Source organism: Eublepharis macularius, chromosome 6 (assembly GCF_028583425.1).
Source record: "Eublepharis macularius isolate TG4126 chromosome 6, MPM_Emac_v1.0, whole genome shotgun sequence".
Lineage (NCBI taxonomy): Eukaryota > Metazoa > Chordata > Lepidosauria > Squamata > Eublepharidae > Eublepharis > Eublepharis macularius.
In genome coordinates this window covers 120,430,685-120,455,390 of record NC_072795.1, presented here as the reverse complement: position 1 = coordinate 120,455,390, position 24,706 = coordinate 120,430,685, and the positions used below count along the sequence as shown (strand labels likewise).

The following is a 24,706-nucleotide window of genomic DNA, read 5'->3' as shown; positions in this document are numbered from 1 at the left end:
ACTTCTCTTGCTGCTCCTCTTGCTGCTCTAGAGGAAAAAGAGGAGGGGAAAAAGAGGACTCGGTGTTCGTAAGTAATCTGTGAGAGTGTCTATTGAGAACATGGTTCTTTGACCAGCAATTCTCTTAACAGAGCTACCAAATAATCCCAGTAAATGAAGTGGTCTGTCAAAGAACTCCCACACTCTCCTTGTCATTTGCCTGCTCATGCTCCTTGGTGTGTGTTTGATCACTTCTGATACCATCAAGGAAATGGTTCTGTACTTAAGTGAAGATATGGTTCCAAAACAGGAACTTAGTGTAAGAAGCCATTTAAAAGTTTCACTCCTAAGTCCATGGAGATGGTGAAACCTGGCATGTCACAAACGCCCATCAATTATTTCATGCTGAGATTTTATGGTTACAGAAGAGAAATGGGACAATGAAGGACCTGAGGCCATCAAGGAAATGGTGGTGTGCTCAGCCAGGAAGACGCTGAGACAGACTAAGTCACTGAAACCAACTTGTGCTGCCTGGCAGAAAAAGGAAATTTCAGGGACAAAAATCCAAATTTATACCCATACCAGCAATGGGGAAAGGAGACTAGCGCACAGTCTGCAAATCTCCCCTTCTCCTTCCCTTGAGATCCAGTGTGGTATAGTGGTTAGTGTCAGACTAGTGACCCAGGTTTGCCCGCTCTGTTATGGAAGCTTGCTGAGTGATCTTGGGCCAATCATACATTTTGGGGGCTGGGAAGGAGAATGTTGTCAGCCACATTGAGTCCCTATTGAGGAAAAAGTAAGGGTATAAATGAAGTCAGTAACTACATATACTTTACCCCCATTCATTCCCTCTCTTGCTGAGTGGTACAGGAGGCAGTGGGCAAAGTCTATGCCCTTATCTACACACACCTGCGCTGCCAGCAGCCTTTGATACTGCAATGGTGGCTCTCAAAAAGTAGAACAAATTTGAGAGAGGATCCTGCTTTTTAAAAGTCAGGAAATCAACACATACATAAATCTATCCTGGCAATCATCCACAGCGGGTTTTCGCCTCAGATATACAGCTAGGCAGTTCAAATGGGTGCATTCTTAATACTATACGAACGTTTATTTTAATAGGGAGCTCCTCTTAACTTTGCTGCTCCTAACGAACAGCATAGAATTAAAAAAAACCCACAGAAATATTTACTTTGCCAAAGAAAACGAATGCATATTTAATTGCTAAGTGAGCTCTTGAAAGCCCAGTGCAATGGGCCTCCTTTCTCGCACACGAAGCCTGGCACCTGACCTGACGCGGGCGAGCGAGAAATCACCTCCTGGGAAGGGGCGGAAGGGCCGGAGGAGCCGCCTAGCAATGACTCTGCTTCTGCCGCAGCAGGATGGCCCTTGCACCACAAGCAGCCAGCGCAGCCGCGCTGCCTCCCCCGCCGGCCAGGCACGGACCGAACGGCCTCCCCTGAGGGGAGCTGGCGGCGCCTCTTCCAGAAAAGGAGGCGAAGCGGCGGACGGCCCCTGGAATTCCCGGTGGCAGAAGGTGCCGTGAGCCGCAGTCCACCCGGCCGGGAAACTGCTCCAGCTCCTCTGCTCCCACCGGGAACGCAAGGGAAGCCCGGCCCTTCTGCCAAAGGAAGAGCCCGGGCGGCGACTGCGGCACCGAAAGCCCAGCCGGACTCGACTCACCCTCGGCCTGTAGAGCCACTTCCGCAGCCTGTTCATCATCAGCATCGCGGCGGCGCCGGGCCGCTCTTTCCCGCCGGCTCCAGGCACCCCGACAGCCGCGGAGGCGCACGAGCGCGCCCCTCCCGCCGGCCTTTCTCCCGTGCCAATTGGAGCGCGGCAGGACACGGCCCGCCTCCTCGACCACAGAGAAGGCAGGGCCGGAGAGGCGCCCCTCTCCCCTCTGGGATTGGACGCACCTCCATGGTTCGCGGTCAGAGGTGGGGCTTAGGGGAAGCGGTGGGTTTTCTCGCTCGTGGTGAGGCGCGCATAGTCAGGTGACCAGAATGAGCCTCCTGAGATTGTTTCCGCCAGAAACCGCAGAAGAAACCTGGGCGGGGGTACATTCAACTTGTAGGACTGGAAATCTCGTTGGTTTTCAAGATACTAGTCGACTTGCATCTTGCTTTTCTGCCAACACCGTTAGCCGCTCGAAACTAGCTTCTAGGGCAGTATTTTAAACTCTATTCTATACCCCGATTGTTGATCTGTTAGGGTGGCAGGTAACATTGAGCTCCACTGGAGAGCTGTCAGAAATTACTGGCCTCGACTTTATCAGTTATGTTGGCCCTAGGGCAGCTGACAAGAGAATATGAGGCTCATACTGCTAAAAAAAAAAAAAGACCGTTAGGAATTCTTTAAATCCATCCTAACAAGAGTGTGCAATTTGGATTGGAAGGAAGCAGATTTATTTATTTAAAAAACACCTTCCTCTGCAAAGCAGAGGGGAGGCAGTTTACAAAAATAAATCACACTCGTTAAACATTCACGCTCAAGTAACAGTAGCAAATGGTCCCCATGTACACTTGGCTCACGATTAAAACACAAATCTAAACAACACCGCTTGGAAAGACTGTGTAACATATAATGAAGTGGAAGCCTTTCCGGCATGCTCAGGAAGGAAAGCTATTCCATAACAGGCAACCACCAAAGCGATTTCAGGGTTGTGAGCATCTAAGCAAACCAGTCTACAAAAGGGCAGGCAAGCAGCTTTTAAGTGATAGTGTGGATTGGGGGGGACATATCAGGAGAAGCAATCCTCTCTCATTTTTGAAAAGCGATCCAGAGGAAATGGAGGGGCTTACAGTTAAATTGGCCATCTGTTCTGGGTAAATGGCGGAACCCATTTCCAAAGAATAAAGCACATACTGAGAAAGCTTCATCATGGCTTCTGAAAAGGGGAAGTTCTGTATTATCAGTCTATTGACCTTCTTTGGGAGGATTTTCAGAAATGTGGGAAAGAGCTATCCATTAGACATTACACCTTGCCCGACTGCTGATAGATGGACAAAGTGCTGTTAACATCAAATCTACTAGAGCTCATTTTATATTCATCCTATACTGCCCCTCTATCAACAATCAGGAGTGCTGCTCACCTACTTTAAAATGGATCGCCTTGGTTATTGTTTTATACTGATCTCTCTATTGTCTCATTCCTTTGTGTTGCTTAAGTATAAATATATCTGCTGTGGATGTACACTCTATGCTCTATTAAAAAGCTTATGCCAGAATAAATTGATAGCCCTTAATGTACCGCTGAACTTCTCAGCTGTACTCAATACACATAGACAAGTGGCAGAAATGGTACAGGAAATAATTTCCTTGGCCCTCATGTACTGAGCCACCAGTGCTATTGCATTTTTGTAACCCAGAGCTGTCTCCATTAACTGCTCCCTGCCTCTTTGGGCCCTGCCTCTTTAAAACCCTAGAACAAAAAAAACTGCCTTCATAAACCACATGGCTTTTCAATACAATGAAAGGACAGAGGAATTTTCCTTTCCCTCCCTTGCCACCTGTCTCCAAAAAGCTGGGAATGCCATACATGAGTCTTCCTGACAACAATCCTGACCGGTAGGTTAGGGTAAGAAAGAAAGAAGGGGGTGGATTTGCACCCTGGCCTCCCCAATCCTAGAAAAAAGCAAGAGTCCAATAGCACCTAAAAGACTAACAAAATTTGTGGTAGGGTATGCGCTTTCGTGAGCTGGAGCTCGCTTCTTCATCTGAAATTTTTTGTTAGTTTTATAGGTGCTATTGGACTCTTGCCCTTTTCTACTGCTACAAACACGGCTACCCATCTTGATCTATCCCCAATCTTAGTTAAGCACTCGGGGATCCCCAGTCCTAGTTAAGCATTATATCACCTCAGCATTTTCTAATAGTCTGCACTGGCCCCCTTCCTTTCCTTCTTGCTATTTCCATCAAGGGAGGGGAGGCATTCCTGGCTTCCAACCGAAAGCGAAAAGGCAGGAGGTGCCGAGCGAAGAAGGCTTGCGCCAGCCCTTGCCTCCTGGGATTGCGCTGGGGCGGCAGCACCGGGAGAGCAGGCGCCGCCTGTCCTGCTTGGCTCAGACCCGGCGCCTGAGGAAGTTCGCTAGCTTGAGGCGGCCCTGCAATTGAACGGAAAGCGGGCCAGGCGAAGCACGGCGCTCAGGACGCCGAAGGGACGGGAACGGGACACTAGGGTTGGAAGTGGCGCCGCCCAGCCGAGCCAATCAGCGGGCCGCGCTGTCGCCGGGGTTGGGGTGGCCGTGCCGCCAGCCGAGGCATGGCCCAGAGGTTTGGAGGCCCGCCGCCTGCTGCGCCTCAGAGGTTGCTAGGCAACGGGAAGTCAGCGTGCGCCGCCATCTTGCCTCGCTTGAGGTGGCCCGGCTGGCTGCAGTGGCTCCTCGCCTTAGAAGGGGTCGCGGGAGGCCGGAGGCAGAGAGAATGCTGCGGGTTGCTGCTTTCCTGCGGGTCGGACGCAGGGCGAGTGTCGATTGAGTGTCGCTGCCAGCACTTTGTGAAGTGTGGTTGACACACACCTCGTGAGTAAACCGTTAACTTCCCTGCGCTGCGTAAATGGCTCATAGAAACGGCAAGGCTTCGCGTTTCAGACGTTAACCGAGGAGGCTCCTGTAATCATAAAACGTGTTGAATTACGACACACTTTCCATTTATAGCCCGATTCAGTTCCGTGGGATTTAATGTCCGAGTAATGAAGTAAAATTAAATTTCAGTTATCTTTCCCCCCTTACCCCGCTCTCAGCTATACCCTGCTAAACTGTTTGGGAGTATAGAAATGTATTGTTTTTTTCTGTCAAAGCCTTTTAAGTATTGATAAAATATGCTAAACTTTTAAAATGGTTTTTGGGAAGTAACCCTGCACATTTTGGCGCAAGCTCCACTGAACAAGATGGAATTTTTCTGGGTAAAGATTCTTTGCATCCTGCTGTTATACTGGTGCCTTAGTAGTCACTTATTTGGCAGTCCAAATTCTGTGCTAAAGCCTGTGCCCTGTAAAAATTATGCACATTCAGAAAATGTATCATTTCTTTTGCATGGTCTACGTTTTTGTGACATTTTAAATCATGTATAGCGCAATCCTAAACAGAGTTACTCCAGTCTGCGCCCATTGAAATCAATGGGCTTAGATGGGGGTAACTGTTTAGGATTGTACTGTTATTTTGGGTTTCAGGAGAGGTGTGCAAGGAACTCTGCAACCACTTCTCTCAACTACTGTAAATATTATTTAGCTACTCTTCCAGTTTGTTGAGGCCTTTATAAACACTGTGCTGCCAAAAACAGTATTCTGCATCAAGTTGTGTTTTCTGAACTTTTTGGGGAAAAGAGAAACAAGGTTCTCTGCTGCTATTTTTGTCCCGCCTGGGTTCAAACATTGCACTGAAATCCCATGCCATTTGAGTGTCACCAGCAGATGACACCCAGTTCTCTTTCTCCTTATCAGCTTAATCAAGAGGGTCTGTGGAAGTCCTGAGCAGGTGCCTGAAGAAGGTAATGGGATGGATCAGGACCAATCAACTGAAGCTCAGTCCAGACAAGACTGAGGTGCTGTTGGGCAATGCTTGAGGACTGAGCGTGTCCTGGAGGGAGTTGTGCTTCCTCTGAAGGAGCAGGTTCATAGCGGGGTGTGTGTGTGTGTGTTGCTGGATCCTTTTCTACAGCTGGAGGCCCAAGTCTCGTCTGTGGCATCTTTTGCTGGTACACCAATTATAACTGTTCCTCAAAAAGCATGCTCTGGCCACAGTGATCCATGCTGTGATCAGGTCAGAGTTAGATTACTGTAATGTGCTCTACATGAGGTTGTCTTTGCAAACAGTTTGGAAACTTCATTTTGTCCAAAAGGTGATGGCCAGGCTGTTTGTCAATGGTTAGTTACAGAGCTTGCATCACTCCTGTGCTGAAAGATCTGCACTGGTTACCCATCTGTTTCCAGGCACAATTCAGTTCTTACTTTTAAGGCTCTAAAAAGCTTGAGGTCCATGTACCTGAAAGACTCTCTCCTCCTGTACTATCCAGCCTGCCAATTGAGATCTGCCTCTCAAGCGCTGTTCTCCATCACCCCACCTTCAGAGGTGAGGTGGTGGCAACTAGAGACAGCATTTTCTATGGTGGCATCTTGCCTTTTGACTGCCTCCCCCTTGAGACTCCTCTGGTACCTACTTTACTGTCTTTTAGGTGCCAGCCAAAACACATCACTTTTAATTAATAAAGGGAGCAACTGAAATCATATCTTTCTTTGTTCCACAGACCAACATGGTCACCCCCAGTTATACTGCAGTTTCTTGTATCTACTGTGCTGTTATTTAATCTAGTTTTAATGCATTTTGTATGTTGTTATACTATATTTATTGCATTATTTTTAAAATTATGTACTCTACTTAGAGTCTCAGCAAGAATGGCAAACAGAAGGAAGTTAATAAGTAAGTAAATAAAAAAAATCCTCTGGCTTTCTGTTGCAAAGAAAGCCCCAGATCTTTAATTTTTATCTCCATTGCCCAGCTGTCATCTCAGACTGTTCAAATCAAACAGTCCATGTTTGTCCTCCACAATTATACTGTGAAGAGTTCAACACAAGGTGGCTGAAGGCCATCTATGCAGCAGCTTCCTGGCTTTGACATTTAGCGCAGTTGTAGTGCGCTAGATTTTTTAGCCCGCTCTTTCAAGAACTTTGCCTTGCTTTCATTGCTACTATTAAAAAATTGTTTCAGTCTTACTGGGAAAAGTATTTGAACTGTAACATGAATCCAAGGGAACACAGATCAGAGATTAACAGATTTTATTCACAGGAAAATAGAAGAGTAAGCAAACATCCAGCTGAGTGTTTGTTCATGCACGGTCACTGATGGACCACCACCAGATCCTCTTTTGTTACAGAGGAATCATCCAATACCAAAAAATCTCAAATACTAGACCTGTTCTTACTCTGAGCGTCAGCCACCCTCCACTCCATTTTCTCTCCAGCTACCACCTGCTCCAAGTGCCTCTTGCTGGCATGCCATCTTTCAGCAGACTCCCTTTAAACTTTAACATTGCATTCTCCAAACAGTTCCCCCCTTTCTTCAAGCCACACTCAAGGACATAGTTTATTACACGGCAAGCCAAGTTTCATATGTCATGCAAAAGTGTAGTAAGGAGGACCTGTGGTTAACGAACCAACTTCAGATCATGTCTTTATATCATGTAAAAGCAAAAGATGCATTTATAAATGTTATATTTATATACACAAAATAATGGTTATATTGTTTATATCTTCACTTGCAGTTACTGATTTATAAGACCCTGCAAAGTAAAGATGGCTGACCAGTTGAGTCACATTGAAATAGTGGTCCAACAGCTTAACAAATTCAGTCCTGAAAACGAGTGTGTTGGGCATTTTTTGGAAGACTCGGCTAAGGTTTTAGAAGTAAGTTAGATGTTACTTACCCATAAGGTTTTCTTTGGTTGGTTGGAATTCTAAAAATGTAATTAGCATTGGGTTGGGTCCAGCAGAATATGATGTAAGTTTTTTTGTTTTGTTTTTTTACCAGTTTACCCATCCTGTGGCAGACTTCCCACTTAATAATAATAATAATAATAACATTCGATTTATATACCGCCCTTCAGGACAACTTAATGCCCACTCAGAGCGGTTTACAAAGTGTTATTATTACCCCACAACAATCACCCTGTGAGGTGGGTGGGGCTAAGAGAGCTCAAGAGAACTGTGACTCGCCCAAGGTCACCCAGCTGGCTTTGTGGAGGAGTGGTGAATCAAACCCGGCTCTCCAGATTAGAGTCCCGTGCTCTTAACCACTACACCAAACTGTAAAAAAACCCTGGAAACATTTGTTTCAAAAAAGGTCCCCACTTCTGCAGGCCTCACTGAAAAGAAGCTCCTATGAGATATTTTCCCTTTTGGAATGAGTAAAATGAAGCAAGATTTTTCATACTTAAAACACATAGCATGAAAAGTTAGGAGGATTTTTCACCTTTTACGTCAGAGAAATTGAGAAATTTTGAGAAGCACTGAAAAAAACTATGAAATATTTTATCTTTTTGTGAGAAAAATTTTGTTTTACAATGCATTTAACTCATTCCAGATATACAGCATAAAAAAGTCCAAGGACTGCCTCAAATTATAATAATAATAACAACAACATTCGATTTATATACCACCCTTCAGAACGACTTAACGCCCACTCAGAGCAGTTTACAAACTATGTTATCATTATCCCCACAGCAATAATTACCCTGTGAGGTGGGTGGGACTGAGAGAGCTCCTAGAAGCTGTGACTGACCCAAGGTCACCCAGCTGGCTTCAAGGGGAAGAGTGGGGAATCAAACCTGGCTCTCCAGATTAGAGTCCCGCACTCTTAACCACTACACCAAACTGGCTCCAATGGAAGCACTGAAAAAACATACCTCATATATTGTAGACATATGCAGTGTCAAGATTTTTAATGTAATAATTTGAGCAACAATGTATAGGCTATAATATGTTTAATGATAATACATTATTAAACAGTTTAGCATTTTAATACCCAAACATGCTGGCAGTCCTAACTTGTGACTCTATGAGAGAGTTTCTGTCCAAATAATAGTTTTTGTTTACTGCAAAATTTGTTTTCCATTTTCAGTTTTTATTTTTTTCTTATCTCTCAGATGGCAGCAATTAAAGATATATGTGCATTGGTAGCACAGGGTGCAGCAGTTTGCAACTTTTTCTCAAGTACACTTGGGTACACTTGCCATTTTTCTTATAGAAAATGAAGATATTTTTACTTTTAAATTCCATAAATATGTAAATAATACAATTTTATCTGCTAACTAAGTTCTAAATGATGGATTTCATATAGTTAAATAAGTAAAAGAAGTTTAGGTTTGATAGGAAATTTAAGTATTGCATATATTTCATCCCCGCCCCCCATATATTTCTGTTTACCCTAAGTTTTTTCCATGGCTTCAGAATTTCTGGAAATTTTACATCTCTGCTCCCACTCTGCCTTATGTTGTTCTTGAGAGTCCCCTGTCCTCCAGAAACAGAATGTTGGAGGAAGGGCATTTTGGACTGCAGCAGGAGGAGACAAGTTTTGTTCTCTGTCAGAAGTCTTTTATCCATGGAGGTTTTGCTTGGGATCCAAGCCATTTTTCAGACATGAAATTTTGTGCACAGACTTTGGTACATTCTTACATTCTCTTACAGAACAAGTGACTAGTCTTCTTTTTTTTTAAAGAACTAAGCAAGGTTCATAATAATGTCACCAGACAAGAGAATACCGTGCATAAGGTAGTTAGGAAAAGTAGGAGCAAGCAACCAATACAAAGAGCCTGTTGAGTAAGGGGCAGGGAGCAAAATCATATTAATAAAGGATCGGTAATTCACAAGCCAGATAATATTGGACTGGTTTTTTGAAACACTTGGAAAATTCAGACATTTAAAACTGGGTATTTCTTAGCTTGAGGGGGAGAAGATTTGCTTCTTTAAGGGGTACACAGGGTTACATAGGACCTGTTAGGAAGGAAAAAAATTTGGAGTGGTTCATAATAATGATATGCTAGGTAGTTGTTGCTTAAATTGTTTTATCTCTACAGAATTTCAGTCTAAACAATAAAACCTTGTTGATGGAGATTTTGTCTGGCTGTATTGAATATAAACCTTTGTTGGATGTGGTAGTCAAAGCATTTTATATTCGAGATGGAAAACATTGCCTGTTGTCTGAGCATAATCTATATGTTGGTAAGTATTTAACATATATAATTAGAAAACTTCTGTGTATGTTGTCGTATTCTTCAGTGGTCATTACATTCTTTTGTAATACCAGTGGACTTGTAGCTATATAAATTGCCAGTACAGAATTTTCAGTGGGTGTAGTGTCAGGGCCAGTAATACTGGTAAAAATGCATTTATGAGAGCAGCCACAAATAGTGTAATTTATTAAAAGAAACAATGACATGGGGGCTTAGAATCTTTCAGTACTTGCACTGAATCTTTCAGTGTTTAGATTGCATTTGTCTGTGCATCCCACTGTAAGAGATGAGTATCTAAGGCATGCACAGTAATTGTTCACTGTTATTACAAGATCAGCAGAACCACCCTCTTGAATCAAATTCCTCCCTTGTCAGTCAATGGAAAAAAAAGTTCACTAAGCCCGATTTTCGTAGCTTTCTGTTACTCACTTTTTCATTGGCATTTTGATGCAGCTCTATAAACAACTTTGGCAACTGAGCTGATTTTAATTTTCCAAATCTTCTGTGACATATACAATCCTAAGGTCACTTGTTAGATATTAAATTCATTTGAACTCGGTAGGATTTTTTCCTAAATAAACATCTTTAGGATTGCATTGTAAAGATTGCTTCTATGTGTTTCCAGACTGAGGAGCTTTGGAGGGTTTTCTGAGTACTGCAAGTTGTTGTACCCTTTCAACTAGTGTTGCCAGTCTCAAGATGGAGCCTGGAGAGCTCCTGGAATTACAAATGAGACGACAGGGATTGGTTTCTCTGGAGAAAATGGCTGCTTTGCAGGGTGGACTCTGTGGCATTGTATGCTACTGAAGTCCCTCCTCCCCAAACTCCACCGTCCCCAGGCTCCACCCCCAAATCTCCAGGAATTTCCCAACCCAGAGTTGGTAGCCCTACTTTCAACTCAACTTTAAAAAAATACTATATTGAAGTACTGCAAAGGATAAAAGTCTCTTTTAAAAATATTACTGCCAAAGTCTGACTAAGTTTTCAGTACTGCATAGAGCAGATTTCAGCAGTTGCTACAATCCTTTATTTAAAAAAGTGAACTTGTTTTACCTTCTTTGCTGTAGATCTGCATGAACCACTATACGCTAACAAAGCTTTCATCTTAACATTATCTTCTTGAACTACTTTGCACCTACCAAAGAGCTCTGCAGAAGGGGAAGTGGGAGGCAGGAACCTTACCAGCAGGCATTGGGAGGTGGCAGTTGAGCGACTCAGTGTGGCACAGCAACTCAATGTGGTGTTGCCAGCTAGTGATGTCATCACATTGTATTTGCACTGAGTTCTGCTGCCTGTTTGGGTGCAGCAGCTGTGTCCTTTATCTGCCAGTAAGGGTACTGTCTGCTCCTTCCTCTTCAGTGATGCTCAGTGATGGGTTCTGGTATATTCCCTGTGACTACCTCAAGAACCACTGCTGCCATTTTTTTAAATCGTTCAGAATGGATCCTTAGCTACTGGAAATGGTTGCGCATATAATATAATGCACTCTGTGATCATGTATTCCAGTGTCTTTGGCTGGTATAATTCTACTTTATTTTTCTTCCCCTAGTTGTTTGTTATTTAGCCACATTTCAGCTGGAAGAGCTTGGTCTTCAGCAGTTCAGTAGAATAATCAAGTTGCTGGATATTGCTAAGATATGTAAGGTAATTAAAACAGATTTGTTTAAGCAGCGTTATTTAAGCCAATGTTTAATTGCTCTTTTTAGGATGGAGGACAGGCCCACCCTCTTAGTGTAAGCCAGGGACCACAACTCAGGGACAGAGCTGGCCTTAGGAACAAGCCCTATGTGGACTGGGACTAGCATATTTGCAGGACCGCCTCTCCCTATATATACCCTGGAGAATGCTTCGATCAGCAGAGAAACAACTACTGGTGGTCCCTGGCTCCAGGGAGGCTGGCCTGGCCTCAACCAGAGCAAGGGCCTTTTCGGTCCTGGCGGAACTCTGTCTGTTGAAACTAGGGCCCGGCAGGATTTGTTATCTTTCCTCTGGGCCTGGGCCTGTAAGATGGAGATGTTCCGCCAGGCATATTGTTGAGGCTGGGCCAGGCCTCCACCGGCCATGTAGGAGGAGAAGGTGAATGAGTCAAACCTCTTTATTAGATCTGTCCACCACCCTGTACACATGTTTTTAAAAGTAACTAAGCAGTGACTGCCGCCACTGGGGGAAGCTATCGTGATTTTTGTATCAAACTGTATCATTTTATAATACTTTTATGTGCTTTTAAGGAACCGTATTTAATAATGTATTGTGTTTTAAATGGTGTGATCTCCCCTGAGCCTGCTTTCGGGGAGGACAGAATAGAAGTCAAATAAAATAAATAGTTAAGCTACTGCCTAGGGCGAGGGGAGGCTCTAAATAAGAAAAAAAGTTAATTTCTTTTTGTGCTTTCATCTTTTCTTTTTATATTTTCGATGTCGTTTCTGCTATACTTTTCAGCTGATATTGACATGATATTGCCTCTTAATGTCACAATCACAATCTTTTTAAAATAGATCTTGACACATTTGTGCATTGACAGTACAACTCCAATACAAGTAGAAATACAAAATATGAGCAATTGCTTAAGGCAGCAACTGTTTTTCCCTCTATGTATGCAAATTAAATCATAAATTCCTTTCAGTTTAACCTTTTTTTTTTTAGTTTCTCAGGTTTTTTTTCAATGTCGTGAATCTGAGCACATGGATAAAAGATGAATGGAGTCAGATATACGATTCTGTTTATGTAACAACTAATTGGATTGAACCATTGTTAAGGTAAGTGATAATATGTATGAAATTTTTAGCAATTGGACAAAAAGCCCAGTTCATGATTTTAGCTCTGTTGTAACTAGTGAAATTACTGTAGTCATTGCCATACTAATTCTGCCATTCAAATGAACAAAGTCCATTGTAGTAGCAGCAACCAAATAAATCTATTTGGGGCTAATTTCAGTAAAACATAGGATATAGACTATTTCTTCAGATACTAATTTTGACCAATTATAGGGCAAAACGTTCCCTGGGGCAAACTTGACATCTTGCTCTCAAAAACAATGACTGAATGGTTTGTTTGGAGGTAGAACAATAAGTTGGAAGAGATTTAATTATTCTTATCTTAAGTAGACTATAGGTGAAAAAGTATTTGATGACAGGAAAAGCTACCAGGTTTGTTGAATAGCTTTGATTAGGGTAGATGTGTGAGGGAGTGAGATTGGGCATTGACAAAATAAATCAGGAGTTTCCTGGGAGCAAAGCGACAGTTGCCTTGTGAGATCATTATTGACTTTTCATCTAAAAAGATTCGGGACACCATCCTATATAACTCATACAATGCGGATTTGGACTTTATGGGTTTGAAAGTCAAGATTTTGAAGGACGTTCCATTTCTAGTCCGGAAACGGCGTTTTAAATATAAAAAGTTTGTAGCACTTCTGAGGGACCATGGAATAAAGTACAAATGGTTATTCCCGGAAGGAATATGGTTCAGATATAAAGATCAGGCCTATAAGATATTATCAGAAGATCAACTAAAGGATTTTGAGAATAAAAACCCAGAACTCTGCTGCACCAAGAACGAAGAAAAGGAGGAGCCGGAGGGGGGGGGGAGGAGGAGAGCATCGCAACAGCAGTTGCACAGAGAGAATTGCGTCCGGGACCTAGAAGGGGGAGGAAAGTTTAACCAGAATTTGAAATGTTTATTCTCTGTATGATTAACCACTCCATCATTATTTTATGGAGCTATTTTTGTATTGACAGTATGAAGGGAAACATTGAAGTGTAGTGTTTAGTGTTTGTAGTTCATTCCCCCCCTTTTCTTTTTCCACCCCCCCTTTGTCCCTTCCCTCTCCCCTTTCCTTGTGATAGTTTTGTGTAGTGTTTTGTAGCTATGAAAAATAAAAAATTTATTATAAAAAAAAAAAAGGAGTTTCCTGGGAGCGTCATTGTTTTAAGTTACGTGTCTCTCTCCAGGGTGTGTGTGTGTGTGGGGGGGGGGTATCAGTCAAGCAACTGCTCCTGCCTGGTTGGCATCCATTCTGCCTTGGGCCAGGCAGTGCCTTGTGCTTATGGCATATGGGGAAGAGGCATTTATGATATTCCATCCATAAACTGCCCTTTTAGTGTGAGGAAGGGGTCTGACTGCTATCACTTTTGGAAGACATCCATTGCACTCCCTACTTATCATAGGACAAGGGTAGAAGATTTGCCTTTCAAGGAGGGTAAACTCTTTAGCTCCACCTAGTGATGCTGCCCTGGAAAAGATTTTAAAAGACCAGGTTATGATTAAATCTTTGGGAATATACTCCTGTATATCCTAACCCTTTTTAAGTGAAAGGGGTTTTCCAGGCAGTACCTTAAACACTCTGGTCAACAATCTCATCCCTTGTTCAAACTCCTCACAGCCTCTCATTCTCAGCCACAACTCAAGATTTATTGTTCTAGCACAAGGAGGGTTCGCACTCTTCTAAAGGCCCCCAGGAATTTTATAAAAATTAAAAATCAGATTTTTTTGGATAAAATATTCTTTGAGGAAGATCTACCGTAAAGACAGTTTTTAATTAAAATACATTATAACTCAAAAGTATTTCATCATAGAATAGGGATTATTGATTTGTAATTTGTATTGTATGAGATAATATATTCATTGCGAAAAGATTTATAAATAATAAGAATGTGTTCATTCTTAGTGGCCTAATTTCATTCTGTCCCAGAAGATTTTGTAAAGATTATTTAAGTCAGTGCTTCCCCCATGTGGTGCCTGTGGGTAGCATGGCATCTCTAGTGCCCACTATGGCTTTCAAAAAAGTAGGTGGGACAGCTATGAAGGTGGGACTGTTGACTGGCTTCCTTCATAGAAATAAAGGAGCTTTTTGTCTGAATCTTCCCTGTCATTTATTGCACTAGAGAGGATCCAGCATTCTGTAAACAGGACCCACAAGTCATCTGTGAGGTAGTTGGGGGGGGGTACTAAGGCAGCAGTCTTCAGCTCCCAGGTCAGCTGTCTAGCAGGAGGGAGGAGTGAGCATGGGGGAGCAGCAGCCTAATCAGCTGTCCAGGGGATGTGGAGGGAGCACCAGTGGCAGCCCCATGAGCTTTCCAGTGGAAGGAGGGAAGGAGCATGGGATAGCTGCACAGGGGTCAGTCATCCCAACATATATACCTGTATCCTAGGGAAGCCGGTCTTTGCCCATGCCAATTCAAAGGCCTTTCTCAAAGATTTCGTTATTCTCTGCCTTCCCCTACAATCCCATGTTCATTTGTGCTTTCCGAGTTCACGTCTGAGTCTTGCACGCACCTAGCTATCCATTTCCTGCAACTGTTCTCAGCCAAAAACCTGCCTTTGTAGTAGCCATTACCTCATCCAAGAAAGTGCGTAAGATTCAGGCAGTGAGGTCAGACCTTCCCTTTTTAAGTTCCACAAGGAAAAGGTTGTTCTGTGCCCTAGCCTTCCCTTCCCACTCAAGGTGATTCATCTGAATCAAGATATAGTACTTCCTGTCTTTTTCCCACCACCTCATGATAACAAAGAAAAGGCCCTATGTTCCCTGCCTTCCTTCTACATACAAAGAATGGAGTGATTTAGGATGGATAAAAAGTGTGTTATAGCCTTTGGAGGTGCCAAGGAAGGTTGCAGAATTTCTGCCCAGACAAACTCATGCTGGGCTGTATTCATTTGCAGATTCTGTAAGGAGCATGCCCACTTAAGATCACAGCCAGGAGTGGACTGGGAAGTAAAAACTGCAATGGAACAAGCCCAGTAGAACTGCCCCTGTGGTTCTTCAAGCCACTGACAATGAACATTAGCTTCCCCTTTTCTTCAGTGGACAAAAATAGCAGCAGGGCAGGAAGAGACCATTGGTGAGCTGAGCCAAGTGGCTCCTGAGCTGCTGTCAGATTTCCTAGGGCAGTAGCTCACCAGGAGATTTCCCTGTAAGTTAACTGGCCAGTCCACCCCTGACCACAGCCTATTCTACTAGGACCCAAGCCTCGCCTTCTGCATTCTGTAGCAGATCCTCTCTTCTGGGTATTTGAAGGGCAGCCACCTGGTCTATCCCATCTTTGTTCACTGGGCACTGCACCATTAATGTGGACTCCCAGAGCGACTCTACTGCAGGAAAAGCAATCCTCCGTAACCTATTCCATTTACATGGAAAATATTGAACATATTCTAAAACGGTTAAAATGTAAAAGTAAAATATCTACTTCCCATAAAGTATTTAAAAATATTCAGTCTGTATAGATGGTATACTAGTTTCAACCAAAGTCAGTGTTCTATTAGAAAAACATCTAGGAGATAATCTTATTTTTGCTTTATCTGTTTTTTTTAAGATGGCAACCAAAAGTGCAACAACTTATTGATCAGCTTGATGGTAAATTAGTGAGCGATATTTTTCCCTTGCCAAAGATAACCGAACCAAAGGAGTTTCGCTTGACAGTCCCTAATCCACGACCTGTTTTGATCCCGGAGTTGATTATACAAAGAAAGTATACTAAGCCTGTGAGTGATACTGGGTTCTTTTACGAAATAAGATCTTTCCCAATTTCTGGTGACTTTCTGATCTCCGTAACTGGAAGTGATTGAGTGGATTCCAGAGCTTTCTAGCCTGTGCATTCACAGTCAGTACCTCACAGAGACAGAACAGGTTGCTTTGTAAGATTTCTTTGAACAGAAATTTAGAAAGTCAGACTGTGCCATTGCTTTCCAAGTTCCCCTCGTCTGTCAACACCGTCCTCGTCCAGTAGTGGTCACAAAAAGCAACTAAGAGAGAAGTCCTAAGCAAGTCTACCCCAGAGTAAGTACTGTGTTAGTCAGTGAGGTTTATTCGCATGGAAGTGTTCTTAGGAGTGTAGCCTAAATATTGTTTCAGTTGAAACAAATCAATTTTATCTCCATTATTGTTGTTGTTTTCATTTATAGTCTGTCTTTTTCACTGGGACACATTAGGCAGATTACAAGTATGATTAAAAACACACACCTTTCCAGTCAATCAGTAAATGGATTACAAAATACAGTAACAGTTGAATCTAACAGCAAAGATTCTTTACAAAATACTCTCTATTGCTCATCTCAAGTTAACCAGCAGGAATATAAGAGAGTGTCCTGAGTTGTCAGAAGAATGTTGGTCTATAAATAAATCAAGTATCCTGGACCACAGCAATTTCACTGCAAAGAATGCTTGAAATAATGTAGCTCTCAGTGTCTCGGACAACCTGTTGAAATACATAACTTTCAGGTATGCTCTGGACTTTTAAAAAACACCTAGTACTTTAAATCGAACTGTTAATTTAAATAATTGTAAACTATTGGGTTTTATTAAAGGTCCCAGAAGACACTTATAAACGTCCTGAACTGGAGCAGTGCCTAAAAGAAATCAAACTAAAGAATCGCCAGAAGGCAGAGGTAAGTTCAGTATTATCTGTTTATAATTCATTTTACAGCATATTTTCTGAATTCTGTCTGTAGCAGTATTTTCTAGGCAGCCAGATTTATATGCCTTCTGTAAGTTTTTTATAACTGTCTGTTCATAACTGGTGTGACCCTTCAAGGATCTGCCAAATCCAGTTGGCTTAGTTACTGCCCTGTCCTTTGCCTGCTATGAAGAAAACCCAGTTCAAATCAAGCAACTGATCTTATGTAATATTCTGAGACACAGAATCATACTTTCACAAATAGACTCAGTCTAAATTGCTGCTTGGTGTAATAATAGGTAGCTCACTGAAAACATCAGCTATGTGTGCCTTAGGCAGTGATGTTGAGGCCACATAGATTATAGGAATTATACTATCCTTTTTGATTTACTACTGAAATAGTGTTATGATTAGATATATATCCCCAAACTTCTTTAATTTTGAAAATACTAACCTTTTAAATCTCTTCTCCACCCACCCCATTCAAATTCAGGCAGTACTCTAAATAACAGCCTCAGTATTAGAGGCACTATTACTATCATCTTCAAGGACAATACAAATCGGTACACTATCCTTCAACAGGGCAAAATCTTGCCCTGTTAGCTTGCCATCTAAGAAATCCACCTCAAGAACTGCAAGATGATTTGATGTGATCTTTTAAGAACATGACATTTTGAATGTTTGAATTATGTGCATGAGATACAAGTCTTCTAGTATCTGCTGGCCATTGAGTTCTAATTCCAAATTGTCTGAAGAAATTGAGCCTATCTAGCCATCTTTGTGTCCAGGAATATTGTCAGTTTGTTTAGACCAGGTCTAATATGTTTTGTCTCTGGAATGGATACAGTGTCTCTGGTCAGCTTTTAGCTGGCTTTGTTACTCTTTAATGCAAAGTTAATCTTTATAGTGTTTTGTATTTAGATTACCTTTGTTTTTCTACATCTGTTCTAACTTCCAGCATTAAATATGTTGCTAAAATTACTGTTTTAACTTTAGGAGCTGTTGCTGGAAGCAAATGTTAATCAGTTCTCTTGTGCAGCCCCGAAGCCTGAATCTACAAGCACAGTAAGTAAAATGGAGTTTTAAAAAATGATTGCTATAGCATGATTATATCTAGAGTTAAAACTTTGAAGCAGTCATTACTTTGTATTAGTTACAACAGTACCACTAGTATAATCCCAGCACAGATCTCACCTCAGCCGCAAATTCAGTAGGCAAGCCACCACTCTCATACCTCGTGCTCTGTAATTATTAATTTTAAAATATTAATATAACATTTATATCAAAGCAGATAACACAATATAAATAAAATAAAAGTGCCAACGTATTAACAGCAAAACCCTTCACATTAAAAGTTAACAATTTACCAAAACAAACAGAGCAGCATTAGGATTAAGTGTAATTTACCCAGTCCCAAACAGCTTCTGAAATGGGAGAAAAATCTTTACAAAATTTCAGAAGGCAAGTAGTGAAGGAACTAAGTGGACTTCCTGGGGGAAAGATATCTACAGTCTCGGTGCAGTGGAGGAGAAGGCCCGTCTCAGACATTCACTTGTCTCAGCTTAGGCCCAAGGGAGGGTTCAGTGTAACATTAAGGCAGAGGCCAGGGCTGAGGCCACTTCCCTTTTTCCAGCTTCATCTTTGGGTCTTTTGTGTTTCACTATATTGAGTACATTCTTCAGTTATTTATTTGGAAAATATAAGTTGACAAATGCATGTAATACTTAGGGCAAAGTATGACAGTTTAATTGACTGTAAGGTACCATGAGTGTTGTATGAAACTAAGGATATATAAAATGCATTTTTAGACACAGCATCGTGGAGTAAACAATAGGTTTTCAGAGTTATTTTCCTCTTGTCATTCCTCAGCTTATAGTTTTCAGTTACATTTTAAAAATATGTGTGTGTGTACGCCCTGAAATATGAAATAAAATCTGTTCTTTATTTCTGATGACATTTATACAGCATATGTTAACTCTTTAAGCACTGTACGGGCTTTATGCAGTTTATTTCTTCAGGTATATGATGTGCATAGTCTAATTCTGTGAATGATTTTGATGGAATTGAATAATGTATAAGAATAAATCTTGTATGGCTTTTAGATTATAAATGAAATACCAAAGTATACAAAGAGATTTCAGGCTCAGAAGATCAAAGGAAAGGTAAGCAACATGCTCGAATATCTTCAGTTGCATCTAGTTTGGAGGTGCATATTCAAATTTGGTGCAGAAATATCTAAGTGAATAGTATCACAACAGTTTGAAAGGGATACACCTCTTTAAATCGGAATGCAGTTCTTGCTGAGTTTAGCTAGAATATTTAAGGGACACTTGAGAAATATTTTCCCACATGAACTATATTTACTGCTGCTTGCTGCTGGTGACACAATACAATTATAATGTTAGATGTTAACCTCTAAGAGCTGACGATTTTAATGCCTTAAGGATTTTTCTTTTAGGTCAAGGGGCAGCACAAGTTGATTTTTAGACTCCTATGGTGTTACTTTCTACCTTTGTGATTTCATTCTTTTTTGCATTGTTTACCATGACATATGTCTGATACTTTTGTTGGCATTGCTCCTTATTTTTTAATCATAGGCCTATTGCGTTGTTTTTTGGATGCCTCATACTATTTGATAGCATTGTTTTACACTGTGCAGTCTGCCTTGAGATTCAGCGAGAAAGGCAGGCTATAAAGAAATACATATCTCTGAGGAAAAAAATCATACTTGCTTTTATCCAAAAACATTTGCATTTATTATTTAGGCAGACTGCAAAACAGTATCCAAAATAATTTCAGCAGGTGGGGTTTAATATACAAGAAATATAAGTCTCATCAAACAACTTGTATATATTTATAGTGTAATCCTTAACAGAGTTAAGCCCATGGGCTGAGACTGGAGTAACTCTGTTTAGGATTGCACTGTTACGGTATGTAGGTTTCCTTTGATTTATTTTATAAGGTATCTCATTGCAAAAATACTTTCTTGACAGCAAAGGACTAGTGGTCTTTATGTAGGTCCACTGCCTGTTAAGGTTCTTCTTTCATACCTTCAGTTTACATCTTAATGCAGAGGGACTCAAACTTTTTGAAGTCAGACCCACTTCTAAACTTGATATACTTTTCAGGACGTGCTAAGTTGACTTCATACTGCTCTCCTCCTATGCAATATGCAATACGTTAATGTCACATCTGTTAGTTCCTGTTTAATATTTATACATCGTTAGTGAGCAACAGACTTATTACATGGCCACTTTGCAGCTTATGCAGAGGCGAACCTGCTCCCGTGTTCTGAAGAGCAGGATGGGAAGAGGCAAAAAGAGCCTAGCGCATGTCTCGGAAGAGAGACAAGAGAGATTTCTCATGATGTTTCTGTTGCGGTGGTTAAAGTAAAGCTGATCAGGCAGGCACCACTTTACCCACATGAAGTACAGAGTATACTAGCACCCCAGAGGGGCAGAGAGTCTCTGCAGCTACTGGATATACATCTTAAAATATGAACCAGTCTGGGCTCACTAGCCATTAGAAGGGAGACTGATTAGCAACACCATAGATATCAGTCTGAGCTTCTGGAATTTATTTGTTCTGATATGTATTTAATGCATTTTTATCCCACCTTTCATGCTTGGAGCTCAGGGTGGCATGCATGGTTTTCTCCTACTCCATTTTATTCTTACAGGAACTCTGTGAGGAAGGTTAGACAAAGAGAGCAACTGGCCCAAGAGAGCAACTGGCCCATGAAACTGGCCCAGTTTCATGGCAAGTAGGGATTTGAACCAAGGTGGTCCTAGTCCAACACTTTATTACACTACACTGGCTCTCATAATACAGTGGTTCCTATATAAATGGAGAGTGTTTATGTGCTCAAAACACAAAGAAATTAGCAAATTAGAGATGATTTCTCATCACTAAACATTCACTAATGGAGGAAGCTTGAAGGGTTTTAGTGGCTTATACACAAAATAACCATTACGGATTAAACATTTGGCTACAAATTGTTCTTAACATTTACTACGCTGCTTTCATTATATTCTCTGCTGCCTATACAGTTTACACTTAATATATATGTTTTCTGTGCTCCATTTCCTGACAGACAGACAATGCGTCTGTTAAACTAAATGCAACAGCAATCCTAAGAGAAGGTATCCTGTATCAACGAAAAATTGATCAAGAATTGAACAGGTATTTAGTATTCACTTTTTTAAAAAAAAATTAGCTAGACTAAGCATTTAAATATATCAGGAAACCATCCAGGGAGGCCCTTGGGCCCTTGGATAATACAGGAATGAAGGACTGCTTAAGGAAAATGGGGGGTTGGCAGAGTAACTAAATGAATTCTTTGTGTCTCTTTTCACTGTGGAAAATGTGGGACATGTACCCATGTCAGAGCCATTGTTTTTGAGAAGGGTGTCTGAAGCTCTGAGTCAAACTGGGACGATGAGATGAAGTTCGAGGTCTATGAGGCAAACTGAAAACTAATAAGTCTCCAGGTCCAATCTTGGTTTTTCCTGTATTGTTGTTCAATTTTTTTCTGATGCCCCTATTTATTATGTAACAATAATATTATAACATTATTAAATTGCAGTTTCTTCCCATATTTATGTCCATTTCTTAAAAAAAATTATCCAAATTAAAATTACCTTCAAGGAAGATCAGTCCTTTGTACTTCACATGCACTTTTTCTGTTCCTTAACTTTCATTTCTCACATGATTGTAAACATTTTTGTGGGGCATGTGTGAATCTCTGGTGCTGTCACTCAGTTGTTCCTGATAGGCTCAATATGAATATGTGATTGCGATTATGTAACCATGAAACTGAATCTCTGGGCAGGAATAATTGGAAATATCTCAACTGGAACAGCATTATTCCCACTAATGTCCAAACAGTATAATGTTCTAACATATGCACACACACACAAAAGAGAGATGCCTTCACTGACGAAAATGCTGATGTCGTTGATGTCCCCCAGAAGGCCCCAATCAAGAATGAGGCATTTTTCTAAATGCAGAAAAAGAACCAGACACCACTTTGGTTTGACTCTCTTGAGTGTGGAATTTCAGAAGCCCAGAGAGGATCCAATCCTTGCGGGCCAAGTACCCAGAAAACCCACTGTAAGCTGAGCATGCAGAAAAGCTCATTGTGCCCTGATCTTTACTTCAGTCAAATTAACTGCGTGACTTCGGGTTCAGATACAATAAGTGAGAAAAAAATATTGTAGATTTTTAAAAAAACTACAGCCCCAAGTGCTTTAGCTTTTCTTTGTAGAGAAGGCACTGCATCCCCTTGATTATATTCTTATCTGTGTATTTTCCAGTTCTGTGATACACATTCTGAAATAGGGTAACCAGATGGGATAGATTTACAGAAAAGTTAATAGACGGGCTATGTTTCTTCAGACCTGTCTAATTGTGAACCACTTCGGTTCGACTTCCGAAATATGCTCCTTTCTGTTCTGTTGCACACTGAGAGTTAATGTTCTCCAGGACCCCAAGACCTTTCCAGGTAGCCACAGTGGATTCATGCCTCTATTTCTGAAGTTAGGTTTTTTTCCGTATACTTATAGCATGCACAGCAGCATGGCAGTGGTATCCAGTCCGCCAAACCCACTATTTCTTTTTCCATGTTAGAATTGAACACCTTCTGCGAGGAGCTCGGGATCCATCTGAATTCCTAGACTGGCAAAAGCAAATGCGTGAGAATGACTTGAATCAGCAGCTGGCAGAAGCAGAGTGCAAGAGGCTACAAGGAAAGCTAAGCTATGAGGATGCTGTTCTAGCACATCAGAAGTGTACTTGGGAAAACCAGAAAAGGGCTGAACAGAAGAGGTTAGAGGTATTACGTGAGAATATTATTCAAATGATAACTGGGCATCATTTCTCCTCATTTCAAACGGGGTACGCTGCACACAGCATGCCACACAGCATTTAATATGACCACCACTCTGCCCCTGTTTTCCAGCAGGAGGTGAGGATTCCACATGTACTCTGCTGGTCTTTCTACCTTCAAAACACTGACAGCACATAGCAGCATGCAGGCGGAAGAGCTCCCACTGCCAGATTTAGAAGTTAGATTGAAGTAAAGCCAAGTGGCTTTTCCTTTTGAGGCTTAATAGAGAAAGGGCATTGAGGTCACAGAGCAGTCCCTACCCTTCTAAAAAGAATGTTTCATTTCAGTTTGAAGAACTGGGAACAGAGGGAAAATAAGATGACAAAATTAGATATCCAGGGGCTTTCAGGATGCTCTTGAGGTTCATGTTTAGGGCCAGTCTAGTTATTACATTTTTAAAGAGACCCAATTCTGAAGCCACATAGCAGCTGTGGGGAATGTGTCTTGAAAAATGAGGAAGAACTCAGGTCGGCTTGGAATTGTGGTGTGAGAGGAGGAGGGTCTCCTGCCTTCCTCCCATATAGTTTTCCCAAGCCAAAATGGTGCAGGGAGGAATTATTTCTCCAGCTGCAAAAAAGGGGAAATAACTCCCCTTGGAAAAATTTTTTGGCTTCTGTTGGCTTCAGGGAGCGTGTTCCCCAGACCTGACTCTTTAAAAAAATACAATGTCTAGTTTGGCTGTTAGTGTGTATTCTGTGGAAGCCAGTGCAGTGTGAATAGACACTATTTGTACTGAGACCCACACCCACACTTTCTAGCATCTAAAAGGCTATTGAACTCAGCTGCATTGAAACCCTTGGGTGGGATAAAAATACTCTTTAGCCAATAAGAGAGAGAATAGAAGTCTGATGAATAACCAATAAAATGGAATTATAAAAACAAAGTTCTGACATCTGATGTATAAGAAAGTGTCTGGAATAAAAAAAATTGACAACTGTTAGCCATTGAGATCACACCTGTTTACAGGTAGGAAAGCAGGCCATTTCCTCAGGAAATTTGTAACACTTTTAGAAAGCTCAGGGATGGAGGGAAAATATCAACAAGGAGATTCAGTGCTTCGCTTTGCATCCATCTTCAGAGTACTGCACAAAGAGAGCTTCGTATCCAAATGCTAATTGGCAAAGAAGAGTGGGAGGTTTATATCAGTAGCTTTTCAAGGCAGCAGCCCAAACCTTTAAATTGAGGTTCTTTGCACTCTTCCATGCAACTTTTTCCTAGGTCCTCAAGGAAAATAAGGATAGGCTATAACAAAAGATAAGAGCAAAACATATGCTTTCATGGGTTTATACTTCTTCTATTACGTGGTCTCATTTTTTACACCGAGTTCATTCATGTTTGAAAAATGAAAAGACTGTTAACATTTTGGAGTCCATTTCTTGTTAAAAAGCATTTACCATGCCTAGTTTCACTGGCCTCTCTAAGAATGAGCAGAAATGAAAAGGCAGAATTGATCAGATTTTCACCCTGTATTCTGTGCTATTCTTCTTTATCAATGAAATTTAATTTGGAGTTTAGGAAGCGAAAATGTGGCAACAGTGTAAAGAAAAACACCTTCAAGAAGACAGAGAAAAAAAGAAACTGGTGCAGCAGGTGTCAGAAGGGCACAAAAATGTGAAACAAGCACAAATGAAACTTCAAAAATACAAGCATCAAATAGGTAATATAGTGCAAAATCTGTAAATGTAGTGGAAAAGCCATTTTTCTTTAGGTTTTTTTAAAGGACACAGAA

General features: G+C 41.4%; 2 protein-coding genes across 3 annotated transcripts in view; one reads left to right on the top strand and one right to left on the bottom strand.

Annotated features, from left to right (window-relative positions):
* The window catches only part of ZFYVE28 (zinc finger FYVE-type containing 28), a 45,306-nt gene extending 43,541 nt beyond the window's left edge, over positions 1-1,765 (bottom strand). For both annotated transcript variants that reach the window (XM_054983609.1, XM_054983610.1), the window contains exon 1: positions 1,660-1,765. In XM_054983609.1, the coding sequence (XP_054839584.1) occupies positions 1,660-1,704 (45 nt within the window). In that variant the 5' untranslated portion in view covers positions 1,705-1,765. The remainder of the gene's footprint in view (positions 1-1,659) is intronic.
* Positions 1,766-6,372: 4,607 nt separating this feature from the next.
* CFAP99 (cilia and flagella associated protein 99) overlaps positions 6,373-24,706 on the top strand; it is a 30,695-nt gene continuing 12,361 nt past the window's right edge. Inside the window, exons 1-12 of the mRNA XM_054983738.1 lie at positions 6,373-6,395; positions 7,237-7,378; positions 9,547-9,691; positions 11,252-11,346; positions 12,346-12,458; positions 16,011-16,179; positions 17,002-17,082; positions 18,087-18,155; positions 19,193-19,252; positions 21,184-21,272; positions 22,719-22,923; positions 24,493-24,634. Of these exons, the coding sequence (XP_054839713.1) occupies positions 7,268-7,378; positions 9,547-9,691; positions 11,252-11,346; positions 12,346-12,458; positions 16,011-16,179; positions 17,002-17,082; positions 18,087-18,155; positions 19,193-19,252; positions 21,184-21,272; positions 22,719-22,923; positions 24,493-24,634 (1,279 nt within the window). The 5' untranslated portion in view covers positions 6,373-6,395; positions 7,237-7,267. The remainder of the gene's footprint in view (positions 6,396-7,236; positions 7,379-9,546; positions 9,692-11,251; positions 11,347-12,345; positions 12,459-16,010; positions 16,180-17,001; positions 17,083-18,086; positions 18,156-19,192; positions 19,253-21,183; positions 21,273-22,718; positions 22,924-24,492; positions 24,635-24,706) is intronic.